Below are 22,721 nucleotides of genomic sequence, written 5' to 3'. Positions count from 1 at the left end.
GCTACTGAGTATCTTTGAGCAAGGAAGTGACACAGTGGTGTACCAAATGGAGAGGTTGTTGTTGTTTAGTCCCTAAGTTTTGTCTGACTCTTGTGGCCCCATAGACTGCAGCACGCCAGGCTTCCCTATCCTTCACCATCTCCCAGAGTTTGCTCAAACTCCTGTCTATTGAGTCGGTGATGCCACCCAACCATCTCATCCTCTGTCGTCCCCTCTCCTCCCTTCAATCTTTCCCAGCATCAGGGTCTTTCCCCATGAGTTGGCTCTTTGTATCAGATGGCCAGAGTATTGGAGATTCAGCTTCAGCACCAGTCGTTTCAATGAATATTCAGGGTTAATTATTTCCTTTAGGATTGACTGCTTTGATCTCAAGGGTCTTCTCCAGCACCATAGTATAAAAGCATCATTATTTGGTTGCTCAGCCTTCTTTATGGTCTGACTCTCACATCCATACATGACTACTGGAAAAGCCATAGCTTTGACTATATGGACCTTTGTTGGCAATTTATCTCAGCAGAGAGAGGCAGTGTATTGTAAGCCTTGCTTAGAATTGATTGTACTTGGTGGTCAATTGGTGTATCACTTTGCATACAATTTCTGAGTAATGCTGGCAATTCTGAGGGAAGCAGTGGTAGAAACTGAGAGGTACTGCTTGCACGATACGACCTCATGAAACTCACAAGGTACATACCATATGGTTGTATGTGATCAAACATTTGTTGATAACGGCATGCATGAATGAGTTGAATGAGGAAAAATAGAAGGTAAAGAATTTCTATGAAAAAATCTATAGTCATTGCTATAAAAGACATGAATATTCCTAGAAATTGTGCTCATTAATTAAAAGGGGTTTTTTTTTTTGGCCCTCATTTTTATTTCTTTTCTTTTCAAACAAACCCTGAAAATTTAATTTCCGGTGCAGACTTTCTGTTCTTAAACTTTTGAGTTTGCTTTTCAAATTCTTACTTTGTTTGGCAACATCCACATTACCTCCTTGGCTTTTAGTGAGTTCTGTAAAAAGATGTAATCTATAGAACATTAGATTTTTCTCTTCCACAAGCCAAATAAGTGCTTAAGAAGACAGATATTTCTTCTGTTTTAAAAGTATTGCTTTGAATTTATTAAAATATAATGTCTAAATATTGACTGTGCTCACCTAAATTATTAATTTTTAACTCATACTTTATATTTTCTATAAGTGCTGTTTAAAAGAAATCATGTATGGATTATTTGTGCTTCAAATCACGCTGATAGAATTCCATCTCTTAATGTAGAGGATGACTAAGACGCTGGGACTAGGATAATGGTTGCAGAGTCTTACTCTTTCTCGTTGTCACTAATCTTTCTGCCAAATTCATTGTTTCAGTTGTCACACAATTGACTGTGTGTATCCACCACTACTGTAGAACCTGGGACAGCAGACTTTTGCAGTATGATTCAGAATAGGGAGGTCCTGAGTGTGGTCACTGGGTGGTATATAGCAGCTGTTAGCAAACGTCAGTGCTATTCAGAGAAATTCATGAATTAGTCACTGGACTGCTTGCCTATTCTTCCACTGTGGGGCCAACTCAGATAATGGCCATTACCTTGACCTTCTTTGGTTCTAGCACTCTTCCCATTGTTGCTATTCGATTTGTAGTTTATCACAAGCTTAGTGAACTTAGCACCATGGTTATGAGCATGGATATGTATAGCTAGCAGCCTGTCCTTCAATAAATAACTTGATTTAAGATTCAGTTTCTTCTGTGAAATGAAGAGTCATGCATTTCCCAAATGGAGTGGGAGTTAAATTTAGAAGGTATTGCTTCCAATTATTTGAAATATTTTTACTCATAATTCAGAGCATATTGTTTTAATTATTTGAAAATTTTATTAATTACTTGGAAGGTAGGATGTAGTTTTCTGGCTTACAATAATATTGCAGAACTTTTCAGTAATATTCTGTATTTCTGTTATATAGAACTTGTTGGTCTCTAGAAATTTTTTTTTATTCCTAGTCTTTGCTTCATGAGATTTTACCTTGATGTCATTTCTTTTTTCCCCCATTAATTTCTCTAGCACATGGTAAGCTTTTAAACTATGGCTTCATGTAAAGAAAATGTTTATTTTGTATTAATGCTTTGATAATTTTCTCCCTCAGTTTTTTCTTCTTCTGGAAATTCTATATTTTCATTTCATTTTTGTCTCTGTTGTTATTCTATCTCAGCTTTTTGTTACAGTCTTTTGCTTGAGGTTTTTATTTTGCCTGTTTTTCAATATTCAATAGTTATTTCCTTCACAAGTTGTTTCCTAGGTTTATTCTGTTCTATATTTTTGAATGAATACAACATTTATCATAACTTTCCAGAGATAATAGCTACAGTGGTGTTTTATTCATTATTGGTTGCTTTCTTATGTTTCTGTTCTCTGCATTCCTTTCTTCTCTTATAAATTATTATTTATTCTCCTTTTTCTTTCTTGGTCCTGGTTTTTCATGTTGGAAATTTTGCTGCCTGCTCTGTATAATAAACTGGTTAAAGGCTTCTTAATTCTACAATAAACTCGTGGAAGGCTTCTAAACTTACGCTTGTGTGTACAAGCTGCAAGTGAGCTTTGTAGGGGTCAGACTCTCAGGAATAAGTCTAGAGATCTTACATCTATAGCTTTTCTCTGCCAGTTTCCTTTTTATAGAAAATAAGTCTGGCTCCTGGCTTTCTAGAAACAGTGTAGGAGGAAGAGAATCGTGGCAGGGGGTGAAGGTATACATACACTTGAACTTAATCTTAGTATATACACTTTCACTTAATCCTTCAACTTCTGCCTTGTACCTCATTCGTTCCCCAACTGTTGATGGTCCACTATAATTGAGCTGGTTAATTTAGTTTTTTTGGCAATAAGATTGATGTCTTGATGGAATATGAGTGTGCCTGGTTGCGTAGGTTTAAAAAAGGATTTGGAATTCTAAATACTTGCTATGTAGAGCTCTTAGAATTCTCAACCACGGCATATTTATGCACCAAACAACTGAGTTTGTGCAACTGTGCAAGTGAAAAATTGACAGAAATGAAAGGAGAAACATAAAGCTTCATGATTAAGGTAAAAATTTCAATACCATTTTCTTAGTAATTAATAGAACGAATTGACAGAAAAGTTAAGCACAATCAACCAACTTGATGAAGTAATTGACATTTATAGAACACTCAAGTCAACAACAGAAGAATATACATATTTTTCTAATCTACACAAAGCATCTTTCAAAATCGCTCACATTCTGGTCCATAAAGCAAGTCTCAATACATTTAAAAGAATGCAAGTCATTTAAAGTAATGTTATCTGACAGAAATCATTAAATAAAATTGGAAATCAATAATAAGGAGCTCTCTGGAATATCCTTGATTATTTGACAGCTAAATAAACTAAGGACCAAATAGGAAACAGAAGGGAAATTATAAGTATTTTGAATTGAGTGATATTGAAAACACAACTTATCAAAACTGTGGGATACTGATATAATAGTAATTAATAAAATATTGGTCCACTCTTGTGGCTCAGATGGTAAAGAATCTGTCTGCAATGCAGGAGACCCAGGTTCCATCCCTAGTTTGGGAAGATCTGCTGGAGAAAGGCATGGCAACCCCACTCCAGTATTCTTGCCTGGAAAATCCCATGAACAGAGGAGCCTGATAGGCTACAGCCGATGGCGTTGCAAAGAGTTGGACATTACTGAGTGACTAACACATGCACACACACACACACAGAGTAAGACATTAAAAGCTCTAAATTTTCCATATTATAAAAGAAAACCTCCACCTTAAGAAACTAAAAAAGGAAAAGCTATAACCCAAGCCAAGCTAATCAAAGTTATTTTCGAGTTTCTAACTGGAACTCATGGAGGCCTCGTTTTCCCTCATTGTTCATGTGGCTGAAAGTTTGTAAGACCAAAACTTATGCAACCAAGATTGTGTTTTCAGTCTTAAAGAGCTGAAAAGCTCCTACTGCTTAAAGTATGAACATATATTTGTTATTAGAGACAGTAATTGTACCTCATTATTTTTGTTCTACAATATTAATAGAAATTTAAATATTATTTCGCCATGTGATCATAGACAATAAACTACATTTTTCAGCCTCCCTGCCAGTTAGGTATAGAAATGTAATTTAAGTTCTGATTATTAATGGTATTGTTTGCTAATTTTGCTTCTAAAATGTTGGCTTAAAACAGCAAAAGCCACTTACTTAGTATAGAATTCTGTGGTTTGGCTCAGCGGTGGTCTGTATTGGCTTGACTGATCTTGCCTGAGCTCTTTTGTTGATGTGTTCAGCTAGCTTGTCAGCTGGTAGTTAGATGATCAGGAAGGTCTCATTCACATGGGTAGTGGTTGTCAAGTGGAATGTTAACTGGGGATGATAGGAGAGGATGTTCTCCTCCACAGGTTCTCAAATCCTGCAACAGGATAGCTTGAGCATGTTTCCATAATGGCCTCAGGGTTCCAAGCCCATCTCAAGAGAATCAACTCAAAATCTCCAAGCTTTTCAAGCTTCTGCTTACATCCTGTTTGCTGGCTTACTACTGGCCAATTAATAAGTCAACTTAGGGTAAATGTTAAAAATATTCTATCAAAGTGCATGGAAGCAGAAAAGTGTTGTATCTGACTTTTTGAAAGTGTAGTTTTAAAGGGAAGTGATCACACTCTTCTCTCTCTCTTGGTGGCCAGGAATTGGTATTAGAGTGTGGGTAGATTTATATTCCCTCATGAAATGAAGGGAATCTACAGTGACTAGTACAGAAGGAAACTTGTATTTTCAGGTAAATTTTGAGAAACTGATTACAATGAACTCCTTTTATAATCTATAAAGCCTTTTATGACTTACTTTTAAACCACATTTTAAGGTATGGATTAGATAGAGAAGTTATAGACTACATGTGTTAATGAAATGAGAGTAAAGTTGTGTTATCTTATTTGCAGCCAGGTTTCTCATATGGAGATATCTGATTTTACTGAAAAAATACCTTCATAAGACTGAAATGTTTCAAGGCAATACTGACCATTTTTTCAAATGATGTATGTGAAAAATGACTGAGAGTTAGGTATAAAGAGGAAAAGTAGATGTGCAATAGGGGAGGGTGAGGAGTAGCGAGAGATAAGACACAGAAGTGGTAACTGACTGAGTTACAGAACCTTTTGAAGATGTCTGGTTGTAGGAAAGCTAGATACTACAAATGGAAAAGTAGAGTTCTCACTCTTCTTTCACTCCAAATCTTTACTAAGACATATTACTTTTTTGGAATAAGAGTTCCTATTCTGAAATTGATGCATTAGTCAAGTTTCATGTCTAGAAAGATATAGGGCAGAACTCTAAGGTGGCAAGAAGATTCCAAAATGGAGGAAGCAGAAATTTAGGGGCAGGGTAACCATAAGAATGTCAGTATCCATAGAATTTTTTAAAAAGCAAGAAGCATATTTGTCCTTCAGCAGAAATGGAATAAGGGTTCCAGGCAGTCTTACCTAAATTTTAAGAGGTAAGGAAGCTCCAGATGATACATATCTTACATTTAAATAGTAATATAGCAAGATACAAAGAAGAGAAAGTTTTAGCACAGAATACACTTTTATCTTTACCCTTTTCACTCATTCTTGCTCTAGATTTTTGTAAAGGCTACTCTTTACCCATGGGGATTACACAAGTTTATTCTTTAACAGAAATACAAGGTATGTCCAATTTCTGAAGGTGCTTGCCATCTGGAGAACAAGACTAATATATATGAAACTAGAACCAGAAAACAAGGAATTTATTAAATGGTAATGAACTTGAAGTGTTATAAAGATACAATCAAAGTTCTGTTAGATTTTCATGTCTATGTGTAATTCATCTGTTGTTGTTTAGTTGCTGAGGCTTCCCAATTTTTCAGCAGTAAAGAATCCACCTGTAGTGAAGGAGACACAGGAGATCAGGAGACACAGGTTTGATTCCTGGGTCAGGAAGATCTCCTGGAGGAGGAACTGGCAGCCCACTCAGTATTCTTGCCTGGAAAACCCCATGGACAGAGAAGCCTGGTGGGCTACAGTCCATAGGAATACAAAGATTTGGACACGACTGAGCATAAGCATGAAGTTGTCTAGTTACTAGGTCGTGTCTGACCCTTTTGGGACCTCATGGACTGTAGCACACCAGGCTCCTCTGTCCATAAGATTTCCTAGGCAAGAATCCTGCAGTGGGTTGCCACTTACTTCTCAGGGGATCTTCCCAACCTAGGGATCAAACCTATGTCTCGTGCATTGGAAAGCAGATTCTTTACCACTAGACCACATGGAAGGCCCTATAAGTAACTCATACCTGCCAGTAATGCTGCTTATTTTTGTGGCCTCTTCCAACAACACAAGATACAACTGTACTCACGGACATCACCAAATGGTCCATACTGAAATCACATTGATTATATTATTTGCAGTTGAAAATGGAGAAACTCTATATAGTCAGCAAAAACAAGACCAGAAGCTGACTGTGGCTCAGATCATGAACTCCCTGTTGCAAAAGTCAGATGCATTGAAGAAAGAAGGGAAAACCACTAGGCCATTCAGATATGACCTAAATAAAATCATTTATTTGATTTCTATACAGTAGAAATGACAAATAGATTTAAGGGATTAGATCTGATAGACAGAGTACCTGAAGAACTATGGACAGAATTTGTGACATTGTACAGGAGGGCAGTGATCAAAACCATCCCCAAGAAAAAGAAATGCAAAAAGGCAAAATAGTTGTCTGAGGAGGCCTTACAAATAGCTGAGAAAAAAAAAGAGAAGTGAAAGTAAAGGAGGAAAGAAAAAGTATACCCATCTGAATGCAGAGTTCCAAAGATTAGCAAGGGGAGGTAAGAAAGCCTTCCTCAGTGATCAATGCAAAGAAATAGAGGAAAACAATAGAATGGGAAAGACTAGAGATATCTTCAAGAAAATTAGATACCAAAGGAGCATTTGATGCACATATGGGCACAATAAAGAACAGAAAAAGTATGGACCTATGAGAAGCAGAAGGTATTTAGAAGAGGTGGTGAGTACACAGGAGAACTGTACAAAAAAGATCTTCATGACCCAGATAACCACGATGGTGTGACACTCATCTAGAGCCAGACATCCTGGAGGAGGAAGTCAAGTGGGCCTTAGGAAGCATCAGTACAAACAAAGCTAGTGGAGGTGATGGAGTTCCAGCTGAGCTAATTCAAATCCTAAAAGATGATGCTGTGAAAGTGCTGCACTTGATATGCCACCAAATTTGGAAAACTCAGCAGTGGTCACACCTTTTCCAGGACTGGAAAAGGTCAGTTTTCATTCTAATCCCAAAGAAGGGCAATGCCAAAGAATGTTCAAGCTATGGCACAATTGCTTTCATTTCACATGCGACAAAGGTCATGATCAAAATCCTTCAAGTTAGGCTTCAGCAGTATGTGAAGTGAGAACTTTCAGGTGTTCAAGCTGGATTTAGAAAAGATAGAAGAACCAGAGGTCAAATTGCCAACAACCATTGGGTCATAGAAAAAGCAAGAGAATTCCAGAAAAACATTCACTTCTGCTTCATTGACTGCACTAAAGCCTTTGACTATGTGGAGCACAACAAACTGTGGAAAATTCTTCAAGAGATGAGAATCCCAGACCACCTTACCTGCCTTCTGAGAAACCTGCCTTCTGAGAGACAATTAGAACTGGACATGGAAAATGGACTGGTTCCAATTTGGGAAAGGAGTACGTCAAGGCTGTGTGTCATTACCCTGCTTATTTAACTTATGTACAGAGCACATCATGGGAAAAGCCAGGCTGGATAAAGCACAAGCTGGAATCAAGATTGCCAGGAGAGATATCAATAACCTCAGATAGGCAGATGACACCACCCTTATGGCAGAAAGTGAAGAAGAACTAAAGAGCCTCTTGATGAAGGTGAAAGGAGAGAGAAAAATCTGGCTTAAACCTCAAATTTCAATAAATGAAGATCATGGCATCTGTTCCCATCACTTCATGGCAAATAGATTGAGAACCAATGGAAGCACTTTTATTTTCTTGGGCTGCAAAATCACTGCAGATGGTGGCTGCAGCCACGAGATTAAAAGATGCTTGCTCCTTAGAAGAAAATTTGTGACAAACCTAGACAATGTATTAAAAAGCAGAGACATTACTTTGCTGACAAAGATCCATATAGTCAAAGCTATGGTTTTTCCCGTAGCCATGTATGGATGTGAGAGTTGGACTGTAAAGAAAACTGAGTGCTGAAGAATTGATGCTTTTGAATTGTTGTGTTGGATAAGGCTCTTGAGAGTCCCTTAGACTGCAAGGAGATCAAACTAGTCAATCCTAAAGGAAATCAACCCTGAACATTCATTGGAAAGACTGGTGCTGCAGCTAAAGCTCCAATACTTTGGCCACTTGATGCGAAAAGCTGACTCATTGGAAAAGACCCTGATGCTGGGAAAGATATAAGGCAGGAGAAGAGGGGGGCAACAGAGGATGAAATGGTTAGATAGTATCACGGACTCGATGGACATGGGTTTGAAATAGCTCTGGGAGATGGTGAAGGATAGGATAGCCTGGTGTGCTGCAGTCCATGTGGTTGCAAAATCTCAGACATGACTGAGTGACTAAACAACAATAATTTTGCAGACCAAATCAAAGCCACATTTTGAGTAATAATCTGGATTACATGGGGCTGGGTAAAAGTGGGTTTGGGATAGACAGTCAGGCAGAAGGGGGCAAGTTACTTTCCTTGCATATCTTTCTGACCTATACATGTCTTTGATACTGTTTTTCATTATTTTCTATAGCTTTATATAATATATGTATAAACCTTTGTTTTTCAGAGTGTTACATAGTTTGTGTCAATTATCTTATCCTTAAATAATGATTCCAGTGAGTTCCTACTTCCTAGATGAAAAATTAGGCAGTGATAGATCCTTTAAAATTGTTTAGTATAAAACCCCTTCTCTACACCTTTGTTACTGAATCCTAATCTCATGTGATATTTTTGGATATCCCAAGATTTTAAAGGTAAATTAAACCGTGTCTTTCCACAGGTAGTTTATTTCCTTGTGTGGTAACCTTGCGTGCAAAGGTGGCAAGCTGATTCAGTCCGAGTTGAATGGAGTCACCAGGAGACATGCCAGTGGTTTCATAAGACACTTGATATCTGTATTCACATCTCTCATGAAAGTCCTAAGTTGTTATTGAAATCGTCATACTTATTTCACATTTTGTATGTGTATATTCCCTTGTGAAAGGTTTTAGCTCTTTCCTTAACCAACATAGCATTACCTGTGCAGATAGTAGATGAGCATTTTATTTTACATTCTATGTATTTTCATTCTCAAGCAATAGCTCAAAGAGGAAAATTATTCCTTTTATCAGATAATGTTTTTAATTGACAGTGCTCTAAAACAGGTAACTTTTTTGTATTTTTACCACAGTGTAAATCAGTTAAATTCACTTGGTATGGTTAAATCATAATATAAATGAATGATAAATATGCTGAAATATTCCTGAATGGAGTTGTGCCAAAAAAAATATTGATAGGATCTTTATCAGTAGGCATAAAAATGATGCTGTTATGAACTTTATTTTAAACATCGTTAAAACCTTGATGGGATGATATTATGGAAAGATTCTTGGTTGAAGCATTGGCATGCACAGAACAAGCCTGGATCAAGGAGTAAATGAGAGGAATGAAAAAGGTATGGGTAAAAGACTAACTTAACTACTGGCCGTTTCTATTTTCAGTCTCCCCATGACTATATTTTGATTTCTTCATATGGTGCTGAAGGCTTAATTCCACTTCCCTTTTAGTCATATACTACTGACTTCCCGGGTTTATTTTCATTCACTTCTAAATATTCATCCTGAAGCTCTCCGGTGTTTCTGTGTCAGGAGGAGAAATACCTTATTACCCTCTTGTCTGTTTCACATTTAAAGTTTTTTCCTCCCCGCCCTCCCTGTCTTGTACCTAATGAGCAAATTATCTAAAAATAGATACGTTCATCATTCTACAAAATGTTGTATCTTCTCTAGATCGGGGGCCAGTGTAATTGTAAGAGACATGTGTCTGGCAGACAGTGCAATCAGTGCCAGAACGGATTCTACAACCTCCAGGAGTGGGATCCTGATGGCTGCAGTCCGTGCAACTGTAATACCTCCGGGACAGTGGATGGAGATATTACCTGTCACCCAAATTCAGGCCAGTGCAAGTGCAAAGCAAATGTTATTGGTATGTAATGCAGAAGTTTGCAGTCACATCTCTATTACCATCTGGAATAAAATCCTCTATTTGATTTCTTTGCTGAAGAGTAAAGCAAATTTCCTTGCTCAAGGCAGGCTGGGAAAAAAAAAACAATTTGGATGAAATTAACTGTCTAAAAATGACTAAATTAATAATTCTGTCAAACTACAGCTTGAAGCTTAGTTTAATCAATCCTTTAGAAGTTTCTTTATTCCGTAGATGCAATAGTTCACATGGTCCCACACTAAAAAGTCATAGAAAAATATAATTTGCTTACTTCATAGATGTTTCTTTTAGAGAATTAGCACTTTTCAAAATGTTTTACACTTAATGAGTTCTAAGCAAATCATTTCCATGCTCGTTTTCTTAATAGACTAAAATAAATGGAGTTTTTTCAAAATGTTCTGTGCTACAGGATCCTTTGTGATAAATCTTTCCATTTTTTTCTATCATATTTCTTTGAACTGTTCCTATGAAATGCAAAATAAGTCAACATAATTCCACAGATCATGTATATTGCTGGGGTTAGTTATAAAGGGCCACATAATTTTAATTTTGTAATTCAGCACCAAGCTGATTATAATAAACAGCTACCTTTGGTGTTATTTATCATTTTTTTTATACAAGACGTGCTTTTTTGTTTGTTACTCCCACAGGTATTTTTCAGAAATTAGATTTGATTATAGCAATTTATTACATCCAACATTTTTGAGGGGAACCACAGCCACATAAGGACAAAATTTATCAAGTGCCCAAAATGCACTATGTACATAATGCACTTTGAAATTTTGATATATGAGAATATTATGAGAGGAAAGTTTCCTGATAAAGTAAGTCTTATATTGTAACTGAACATGTCTTGGTTTGTATAGGAAGTTTAAAAAAGACCTTTACCTTTCTATTGTCATTCAAGACACCAAGTCTTCCATGGCTTTTCTTACACTGACCTGAACCTTATGATAATAAAAACATGCCTGGCAGACACACAAACACACACATGCCTGCAAACATGCATATATACAAACATGTGAACATATCATTTGAGTAGCATTTTCATTTCTATAACACTAAAACAAATTCTTTACCTTTTATGTGTGTGAGTACACATATGTCATTTTGTACAATACAGCTAGACAAGCATTTTAATTTAATACAAAAGAATATGGGTCTGCTTTATATTATACAAGGTTTCTCTGGTTTAAAGAAAGATTAAATCAGAATCTTTATCATAACTTGTTGTTATGCATATCAAGCATACAAAAACTGACTTTTCAGGAAAAAAGAGTAATAAATAGAAGTATGCTTCTGTATAAGTGCTATCTGCGACAGTGAATGAAGTTTTTCACGTTCAATCTATATAGAATCCTGTGTTCTTTGATATAAGATATAGTTAAATTTAAGATGTGAAAACAAAATTTAAAGAGAGCCCTTTAGGGACAATCAAATGGTCACATCACTGTATCAGTAAAATCTTTCCTGTGATAGTTTCCAGAGCTTAAGGAAGAAAAAAAACATCACACTTTACTTGGAATTTGTTACAAACTTGCTGTCATTTACCTGTATTGTTGGATGATCTTGGTAGTTTTCTGCAGGAAAATATAAATACATATTTTGAAGATGATGTCATCAGTTTGATATCATTAACTCTGGAGTTACTTCTGCATATGGATTATTTTTTTAGTAAAAATGTAAACTGGATATGTCTATATGTTTTTTTCCCTAATGGGACTACAAGTAACTGTATTCAATTTTACCTTGTTCATATGATTAAGGAAACAACAGAAAATACAAGTGTATGTTGTATGTGCTTCAGAAAGCAAACTGTTAGATTTCACAAAACTGTTAAATCTTGCTAATGATTCTATCACCAGTAAAATACATTAGCACCAATAATTTTATTAAAGTAGGTCATTCATCTAGAATAAAAAGGGAGAAGAATGTGAATTAAATGCCAAGTGTGCTAACTCGCCTGTACTTGTTAACACTGAATGTGATGCCCTGTAGGCCTTCCTGAGTATCGTTAGGAATAGATTACCTGTCAGGAATATGTATGGCATATTCAAATAAGCACTGCGCATATTTTTAAAACTGATATGATATGAATCCATGTAGACCAATTTTAATAGTTCAAAATGAGTCATAATTCTTGTTAACAATACAGTTATTTTTAAAATTTGCAGCAATAGTGGTCCTTTTTTATTTTCCTTATTGAAATTAAATGATATGCCTTAGGTGAGTCATTCATCACTGTTAAAGAATTTGCCTTCCATTGGAGTTCTTGAATTTTTATCCATATATATACTTATATATTATGCATTTCCTTCTGGTTTAGGAAATGTTTTTCTGCATATGGGCTCCTGACTGTGTTTTTACTGTTATTTTAAGACTAATTGTTTCATGTTGTTATAGCTTGAAATGTTTCAATTGATGCAGCCTCACATAGTCAGTTATTTAAATTCATGCATACATGGAAACTAGCTAAAGAAAGCATTTTGCATCTCAACATTTACTACTCAAGAATATTTTTTATTCCTTTGCCTTGTAGTACTCTTTTTTGAAACTCAACAAAGTTGTCAGATTTAAGTATAGGTGATAAAACATTTTCTCTGTTTGTGAAATGTATATATATATGTACTTCTTTAAGTAGAAGTAATACAAACAGCAGAATTTACTTAGTGTTTAAAGAGGTAAGTTCTTAATCACACAGTATGACAAGTAATGTGATTGCTTTATGAGCCAAGGAGAGCATAATTTATACTAATTGAAAATGATAAAATATAGGAGTGTATAAAAGCATTGAAATAAAATTGCTCTGGATAACTTTTATTTATATTAATTATTTAAATGTGTGATATTCAGAAGTAAGTGTACTGTTTCAACAAAATACTTATCAGGTTAACATTTATTAAACATTTTGAATGGATTCTGATTTCTAGGAAAATAACTTATGCAGTAGTGCATAATTCTTCCGTATGGCTTTGAAAATGTATTTCACTCTCGACTTTTAAATGAACATACTTTGTTAATATAAAATAAGAATGATAATTTAATATAGTTAAATATTTTCAAAATAATAGTTTTGATGTTTGTTATAGGAAAAGAGTTCCAGCATGTGTAACAGAAGCAACATTTGCATTAAGAATTTTTCTTTGTATTAAGTAATAAATAAATAAAATCTTATAAAGCACATTGCCAAGATTAATGTGGTACGTGGGTACCAAATTAAGTATTGCCATCATATTTTGACTATACTATCAGCCCTCTTTGGCATTACTTGTGAAAAAAAACACTCGACATTTTATTGTGTCTGTATTAAATGCCTGTAGCAGCATTGTCTGCACTTTGGCTATCCTGAAAACATGAATGGAGTTGTTTTCACGTCTCTACCTTTTTAAACACATTTTTCCTTTTAGGGCTCAGATGTGACCACTGCAATTTTGGGTTCAAATTTCTCCAAAGTTTCAATGACGATGGCTGTGAGCCCTGCCAGTGTAACCCCCACGGCTCAGTGAACAGACTCTGCAATCCCATTTCCGGGCAGTGTGAGTGCAAAAAGGAAGCCAAAGGACTTCAGTGCGACACATGCAGGGAACACTTCTTCGGACTGGACGCCGCCGGTTGTAAGGCCTGTGACTGTGACGTGGCGGGCTCCCGCTCCGGGACGGTCTGTGATGCTGGGACGGGACAGTGCGTCTGCAAGCCCAATGTTGCGGGAAGACGCTGCAGTGAGTGTGTGGAGGGGTACTTCTACCAGCCGCAAAACCACTCCTTCCTCTGTCTGCCTTGTAACTGCGATAGGACCGGGACTGTCAATGGCTCTCTGCTCTGTGACAAATCGACAGGACAGTGTCCCTGCAAATTAGGAGTAACAGGTCTTCACTGTAATCAGTGTGAGCCTCACAGGTACCGTCTGACCGTTGGCAGTTTTCAAGGCTGCCAGATGTGTGAGTGTGACCCCCTGGGGACGATACCTGGGACCATTTGTGACCCACTCAGTGGCCAGTGTCCATGTTTGCCTAATCGTCAAGGAAGAAGGTGCAGTCAGTGTCAACCAGGTAAGAGAAATGTGTTACGTTTTCAGTATAAGACGACTTACATTTTCTTCTGCATCAGGTGATTCCTCTTTGCTTCTCAGTTAGGACTTTGAAAAAAAATAATCTCCAAGACCACTGTTGCATTTACATTGTTATCTAATAGAGATGTAACTATTTGGTCTATTAAAGCTTATGTGGCATATCTGTGTTTCTATATTGGGGTGACCATTTAGATAAATGCCACGTTCAGACACTTAATAATTGAGACTTTTATTTCATTTCTCAACTTGAATTAAATCCCCTTTTAGCAACTAAATAAAAGCTAAGAAAAGTAAGAATATATTTTATATTCCAGACAAAGGAAACTTGAGTTGATTATCTGCACAATGCTAGATATTCAGATGATGAACTTTCTCAATAAATGTTAAGTGTTTTTAATGAATGAGCTGTATGTTCTGGCATCATATAGAAACATCTAAAATTACTTTAAAAAAAATTTTAAGGCTTTATTTACATTTTCCCTGGTGACTCACTGGTAAAGAATCCGCCTGCAGTGTGGGAGACCTGGGTTCAATCCCTGGATTGGGAAGATGCCCTGGAGATGGGAATGGCTACCCACTCCAGTATTCTGGCCTGGAGAAGTCCATAGATTGGATAGTCTACAAGGTTGTAAAGAGTCAGACTTTCGCTTTCCCTTTCATTTACATTTTTATTAAAAAAATTTAGGGGGGGCTCTTTTGGTGCCTCAGTGGTAAAGAACCTGCCTGTCAATGTAGGAGACATGAGTTTGATCACTGGATCAGGAAGACCCCTTGGAGAAAGAAGTGCAACCCACTCTAGTATTCTTGCCAGGGAAATCCCATGGAAGAAGGAGCCTGGCAGGGTCCAGTCTATGAGATCGCGAAAGAGTCCAACACGACTTAAGTGATTAAACAACAAAAAAAGTTGATTTACAGCATGGTGTTAGTTTCTGCTATACTGCAAAGTGAATCAGTTAGTTATGTGTATACATCCATTCTTTTTAGATTCTTTTCCCACAGATGTAGAAAACAAGCCTGTGGTTACCCAGTGAGTAAGGGGGAGGATGAATTGGGAGATCAGGATTGGCATATGCACACTCCTATATATAAAATAGATACCTAACAAGGACCTATTTTATAGCACAGGGAACTCTACTCAATACTCTGTAGATTTATTTTTAAAAGCCATTAAATTAATAAAATAGGCTACTATTTAGTCCTACTGTATCCATCTTTCCAGATTTCCCAACTGGAAGAAAAATGGACCCTTCCATGGCTTTCTCCTTGACTTTATATGATTTAATGATTTGATTAAAGCAATATACTTTCTTTGTAGTACATTCATCCTGATGTTGTGATAAATGTAAATATTTATCAGTTGTTTAACAGCTGTACTAATCATTGTCCTGTCTAGCAAAATCAACTGAGTTATCTGAACCTGTGAAAATGAGGGTGATACAAATTTAAAAGGGTGATTTGCCTGCCAGAGAGGATAAGACTAAAGTCTTATTTTGCATAACAAGGAATTCAGCTCAGGAGAATTAGACAGAACCTCTCCCTTGACATTGGTCAGTGTGGCAAGTAAACCCAAAGAGACAGAAAAGAATTGATGAATAGTTAATTTCCTTTAAGATAAAATACCAGAAAAAAATTCAAACTGGCTCAACGTAATTGGAGGCTTTATTATCACTGAATGTTCCATGAAACCTCATATGGAGCAAATGCAGTCAGGACTTAAAAACTAGAAAACTCCCATTGATATAGATTCATTCATTCATTCATTTATTCCCACCCTCTGTCTCTTTCTGCAGATGGGCACCTTTTGATTCTCTTACCCTCTCTGTGGGATTGTATGTCACTGCTGTCCCCCCAGTTTGCTTACAGTTCTAATTCCAGCTATACAAAGAGACATTAGCTGCTTCTTGGTTACAATTTCAGGAGGGAGATTCTAATTGACTCAGTTTTGTTAGGGTGGCCATGTCTGTGGCAGTTCACTGTGACCAATGTCAGGATCACCTAAAATAAGCATGGCTTCTAGGAATCACTGCTTCAGGTAGGAGCAAGGTGGTAAGTATCCCAGGAAACAGAAAGATAATTGAGAGTTGAGCAGATAACCTACCTGACAGCTACAGCATATTATGACTTGCAGCTTCAGATTTATCCTTCCAAATGTGCAATCATTTTTTCATATTCTAAGTTTTTTTTTTTTTTCTTTTTCACTATTTGTTAATACTTCAGTTCTGGAAATAATGTAATCCATTTCTGCACAAATAGCCATGATTTATATATCCTTCTTTGTAAGTAAGCCAGCAAAAGTTAATAGAGCAAATGTAATATGCTTTTGAGTTGTTATCCATTGTTAAAGTTTATTTAGTGTTTCATTCTGACCTAGAATATAGCTATGCAATAGAACTAGAGATCAATGGACTCAAATCACAGCAGGAGGGTCAGGGCTTCAGATCCTCCTGTGGACTAATACATTCAGTAGAAAAAAAGAAACTGATAGATTCCTTGGATAAAGTTCTGTTGGAGAGTTTTAGTGCCTAGACATGTCTAAGAGATTCCTAGAAAATTAAGCAGAGGCAGATTTTTCAAGAAAAGAAGTATAATCAATCATATTATAGGATATAACTGTGAAATAGATTTATACAGTCATAATAAAATAATCTGTGAATACTGATTTAAACAACTAATGGGATTATTGAGGAGGAGGTATAAAGAGCTAAATATTCATTTTCTAAAGTGGAAAGACAGTAGTATAAATGTTAGAAGTTGAGATGTAACAGTATATGTATGTTACTCAGAAACAGAGAAATGAAAGTCAGAAGAAACAGCTATAGGAGTTGAAGGTGGTTACTGGAGGCAGGGAAATTTCTGGGAGAAGGATGGAGAAGCAAGATGCCACTTTACATTGTGAGTCTTTAAATTCTATTTGATTTAAAAAACTGTATGTAAATGTTGATAAAAATTAAATTGCAGTATTGGAAAATCATGCTCAATCCTCATGGTCTCCTGACCACTTTCTTTGGGGGATTTATCTGGTATAGTGTTGTTTTTTAGGAGAATAGTTTCTTAAACTATTTGCCTAAGTAGAGATGTCACAAAACTCTTCTGCAAAGGTATATGGCAAACTGCCCTCCCTTTTAAGGAGGATACAGAATGACGATCATCACTATTAATGAAAATCATTATCATATTTAAAGTAACCTTGTAGTTTATTTACTTATACAGTTGCCTTATTTCCCTTGTTCGAGTTCAACATCTTGAGAGTAAAGGTTATATTATTCAACTTACATAGCCATAATATCATGCTGTGTGTGCCTAGTCACTCAGTCGTGTCCGACTCTTTGTGACCCCATGGACTGTAGCCCACCAGGCAAGAATATTGGAGTGGGTTGCCATGCCCTCCACCAGGGGATCTTCCCAACGCAGGGATCAAATCCAGGTCTTCTGCACTGCAGGTGAATTCTTTACCATCTGAGCCACCAGGGAAGCCGTAATAGTAATGTATTGTATATTGTGTGCACTCAGTAAGTGGTTTGTTATTTGCAATGAGAAATAATCAGGAGTTTTAACAAGAGCATCTGTATGATGTAGGGTTCTCCAGAGAAACAGAAGTAATAGAAGATGTAGGTGTGTGTATATGTGTTTGTGTATTTTTTCCCCACTGAATATATCATTCCATGGGAGGATCTGAACTCCTGACCTATTGTTTTGAGTTCAGCCTATCTACCTGTAGTTCTGTTGCACAGCTCTACCCTAGTAGTTTTGCAGTTTACTGAAGATTTCCTTCACATGTCTCCTATATTGGATACCTGGCATCCTGAAGCCGATGTTTTCTTTTTTTCTTGGTTTATTTGTTTATTTGGTAGAATAAATACTTCAGTAGCTTCTGAGTAAGAGTACAGGAAGAAAAATGGTTTATTTATTTTTTAAAAGAATTTTGAACATCTGAAATTATCTGTATTCTATACTCGGAGCTATTTGAAAATTTACCATTATATAGAATCATTTTCACTCAAGAAATCTATTTCACCATTATCTTCTAGCAGTACCAACCTGATTCTTGCTTCTTTCTTATTTCTCTCTTTTTTTAAACAGAAGTTTTACTATTTCTATATCCTTCATTTCAGAAAATTTCATGATGAGATGCTTTTTGTTAAATAATTTTTGGGGGAATTCATTGAGGCCTTTTTTCTGTAGATTAATGTTCTTATGTTCTGGGAAAATCTATAAAACACCTTCATAGAGACATCTAGACCAGTGTTTGGCTGAACAACTGGACATCAAATCTCTCCAAGTGGACCATAAAATTAACCATCACAGACACCAGTTCATATCATCCCCGTGTTCAATGTAGCACCTCATCCCTGTACCTGCTGAGTATAAACCCTCTCTGGTTTAACTTCTAAAGAGAAAACTCACTGTCTTCTCTTGCAACGTTAGAGGGAGAACCTTCTGTTTGGGGAAAGTCACACCTGCCTTCAGAATTCTCTGACGTCCTCAATTTCATTTTTTTTCCCCCAGAGTTATGCAAACTTGTGTCAGTTAGCTGATTATTGTCTTGTCTACCTCAGGTGCTTGGCTTTTACTTGTAGATATCTGTCCTTGACTGCCATTTCCTCTTCTGTTCTTTTTTTATTTCCTTTTATTTAATTTTTTGGACTTAAGAAGGAAAATGGTTCAGTCAACCATGCTTAACTGACAATGTTAACCACAGTATTTTTTGGGTTGTAATCTTTTCAGATCAAATCCTTGCAGCCATCCTTGGTGGTTTTCCTACAACTCTTATCTCTTCTATCAAAATCAGTCTTATTAGTTACACCTTTGGATAGATTCAGTATTTTACCACTTCTTATCACACTCAATTATCCATCTGCGTCCACGCCTTGGTCATTTTCCTCCTGGACTATCCTAGTAGCTGCCTGAAGTCCCCCTTTCTCCCCTTTATCCTTCTCCAGTCACCCCCCAACATACAGCCAAAGTGATGCTGTTCAAGCTTCAGTCAGATCGTGTCACCCCACCAGGCACTAGCTTTCCATGATTGTAAGGCAGCAGCAGAGTTGATGGACTCTAATGGCCCCCTGATTTGTGATGCCCATGAACTCGTTTCCAGAAGACAGTTTATTCCTCTCCAGCCTACAAGTCTCACTGCTTTCCACAGATTGTTCAGTGTCCTATACCCGGGCTTGGAACACACCTTCATAGTGGGGGGGGTCCATATATAGTTCCTGAAATAGTGAGTAACTGCATTGAAAAACTACCTCAATGCTCTGCTCTTATGAGTATGAGATTATTGCAAACCAGGGAGTGCTTCTTTAGCTACACATAGGGAGAATATGGCATTCTACCTTGCAAGGGAAGAAAGAAAATGGTGGCTTAAGGAGTTAATGCGTTTTTTGGACAACGCAAGATAGTTTGTACACTTATGTGTAGCCTATGGAAAAATCAAAGTGTGTTTGTGGACCTCTTTTTTTTTTCTGTTGTATATTCTTCTAGCTTCAGAAACTACTCTGAATTTTGTTTTCTGGGTTTTATCATCTCTTCCCATGAAATTTACATTGAAAATGGAAACCCAGAGCCTGAAGTATCTTCATTATAAACAGATGCCTCACAGTTGTCAGCCCTGTAGTGGGCACATTAAAATGTACTGCTGTGATCAGAAACTTTCTGTCTACTTCTTTAAAGACATCTGAGAAATCTAGATCATATTCTATGGGGGGGACAACTGAGCTGATGTGTGCACGTGAGCCTCCGGGCGTGGAGGGAGCAGTGTGGCATAGAGGGGTGAACCGGTAGCCCAAGGATCCAGCCCGCCTTTTCTATCTGTGATTGTAAATGTTAGTGAGCATCCTAGACCAGTACACATAGACTCTTGTCTTACTTTCTTAAAAAACATTGTTAAGGAAGGTCCATATAATGGAACCTCATGTATTATTAACCTAACCTCACTAGGAATGTACAAGGAATAGGCTTAATTCAACGAAAATTTATAGGCAATTTGTTAAAGCAGCAGTGCACATTAGAAGGTACATTAGAGCCACATTGGTTTTAATATGCCATTCAATAACTTGAACAGAGGTTAAAAATGCTGCTTAACCTCCATTAAGTATTTTAAAAATGCTTTAATTTAAAATTATTTGGAGTGTGTGTACATATATGAATGTACACATACCCACTCTCATAAATAGAGTGCTGAATATGTTTTCCTGGTTCGTTTTTTCAGCACTGGATGACCTCATAACATTCGGCAGCAGGCACTTAATCAGAGGCCAGGCCGAGAAAAGCAGGGAACGATGTCAAGGCATTCCCAGCCAGTGACCCACCCTTGTCCTTGAGAACTAGAGGCAGAGAGGGTTTATTGAGGACTCTGCAGCTTTGGAATAACATAAAGGCTAATTTATAATGAAAACAGCTTCACATGACACGTTTTGTGTTAATAGGACAATTCCTCATGCTTCCCTCTGGTATTTACTTTGGGTTTGCTTTTATAACTCAAACAGACCATTAGAAAGTAAAGCAAAGTATCTTCTTTCATTAAGAGGCATATCATATTTGTTAAGAAATGAGCTCATAAACCAGAATTGCGTGCAAGACCCCACCAATGGAATTGGAATTAGATGGCTGATACTCCATTAAAAATCAGTGCCTCTAAGTTGAAATCTGATTATGACACATGTCCCTGTGTTTGGTGAGATGGCTTCTCCTGATTAACATGTTTTTCGCAGAAAGACCACAGAATAAGAGCCTTTTCCTTAATAAACCACCAGGAAAGAATATTGTCAGAGGAAATATGGACCACAATCCTACCCACATCTGGGTGGGGACAAAAAAGGATTTTGATAGGTCATTATTTAAATTTTAGGAAAACCTCACTTTCATTGAAAACTGCCTAGTAAAAATTGTAATGATGGAATGGATAATATTTGCTGAATGTATACGTTTGTCAGACCCTGGAATTGAGTGTTATCTAAAAAATTCCATTTAATATTCACACTATTTCTATGATGGAAGGACTAGTATTGTTTTGTTAGGGGAAGTGAAATATCATTAAGTGGAAAAGTCATTTACAATTCCAAGTCCATCTGACCTCATATTCTGCACTCTGAAAGAGTAAAACTTTTTCCCAAATAGCTCATTATTTGTCATAAACATTCACTTAACAAATATTTGAGGGTGGGTTGAAATACATACTCTTACAAGTGTTTGTAACCTCTCCCCACCCTCAAACTCATGTCAGTCCATGATTCCTGCTACCGCTTCAGGTAGGGTATTTCATTTCTTTTGCTCAATCTGAGCAAGTCACAAAATTAAAATTGTGTGGAGTTGTGGGAGGTGATCAGATAATGAAGAGCTGACTGAAGAGTCTAGAATTGGGAATACTTTATGGACTAAGCTGAGGGAATGTTTGGGATGGTTACCATGGTACAGGGCACTTTGGAACAAACATCTGATAAATATTGTGACTGAGAAAAGTGAGAGCAAAGAAAACAAAATTTTGCTGTGCTGTGGATTGTGAATATGCACATATATTTGTGCTCTGTAATCTCTCAGACTTAATCAGAGATGCCTTTATAGTCTTTTATGTTACTGGATTTAATTCTTAGAGAATAAACATATGAAAGTTTCTCATGGATACTCACATAAGTATGAAAACCAGGTTTTTTATAAAACGAAGTCCTATAGTATAATTTCCCTTATTGGAACATAATATTATACACTCTTTGTTGTAATAACTGGAGACATATTTTGGGGGTGATATTTTCTTTCTGAAACTCTGTTCCATTCCTTGATATGGTAAGGATTACAGTTTTAATTGATCAATTTATCATGCTTATTCATACACATTTCCTGCTATTTTCCCTGATATCCGACCTCTTCCAACCAGTCACTCTCATGATTTACAGATTTATGTTTACCATCTTCTTTTCATTATTAAAGAGATCAAATGATATTGTAGAGAGTAACATATCCTCCCTTTAATCCTCTCAGCCATATGTCCAATTACTTCACATATCCATTTTTCAATTAACATCTATTGAATAAATTACTGTACACCAGGGCCTCTGCTGCTATAAGATATATAACCATAAACATATTAAAGCATTACAGTTTAGTAGGGGAAACTGATTCATGTAAATATAACACATTTGTGATAAATGTGATATTAGAAATGCAAAAGATATAGAAGTAGTAAAATGAAGGGACTGATTAATTCTTGAAGGAAAGGGAGATCTAAAGATCTTAGTTGTGTTTCCTGAGCTGAATTTTTAAAATAAATAAAATTAAAAAAAATAGAACTTGGCAAAGTATTCAAGTAGGGGTAACAGTCCAGGAAGAAGCAATAGGAGCAGGGAATTTAAATATATCAGTCAGTTCAGTTGCTCAGTTGTGTCCAACTTTTCGTGATCCCATGGACTGCAGCACACCA

General features: G+C 36.6%; 1 protein-coding gene across 1 annotated transcript in view; it reads left to right on the top strand.

The window, feature by feature from the left end:
* Positions 1–22,721, top strand: part of USH2A (usherin) — a 905,205-nt gene that overhangs the window by 159,352 nt on the left and 723,132 nt on the right. Inside the window, exons 11-12 of the mRNA XM_065936753.1 lie at positions 10,029–10,224; positions 13,650–14,291. Of these exons, the coding sequence (XP_065792825.1) occupies positions 10,029–10,224; positions 13,650–14,291 (838 nt within the window). The remainder of the gene's footprint in view (positions 1–10,028; positions 10,225–13,649; positions 14,292–22,721) is intronic.

This window comes from Muntiacus reevesi, chromosome 5, assembly GCF_963930625.1.
Source record: "Muntiacus reevesi chromosome 5, mMunRee1.1, whole genome shotgun sequence".
NCBI classification, from domain to species: Eukaryota; Metazoa; Chordata; class Mammalia; order Artiodactyla; family Cervidae; genus Muntiacus; species Muntiacus reevesi.
The sequence above is the reverse complement of the archived record's forward strand: the minus strand, read 5'-3'. Positions and strand labels throughout refer to the sequence as shown.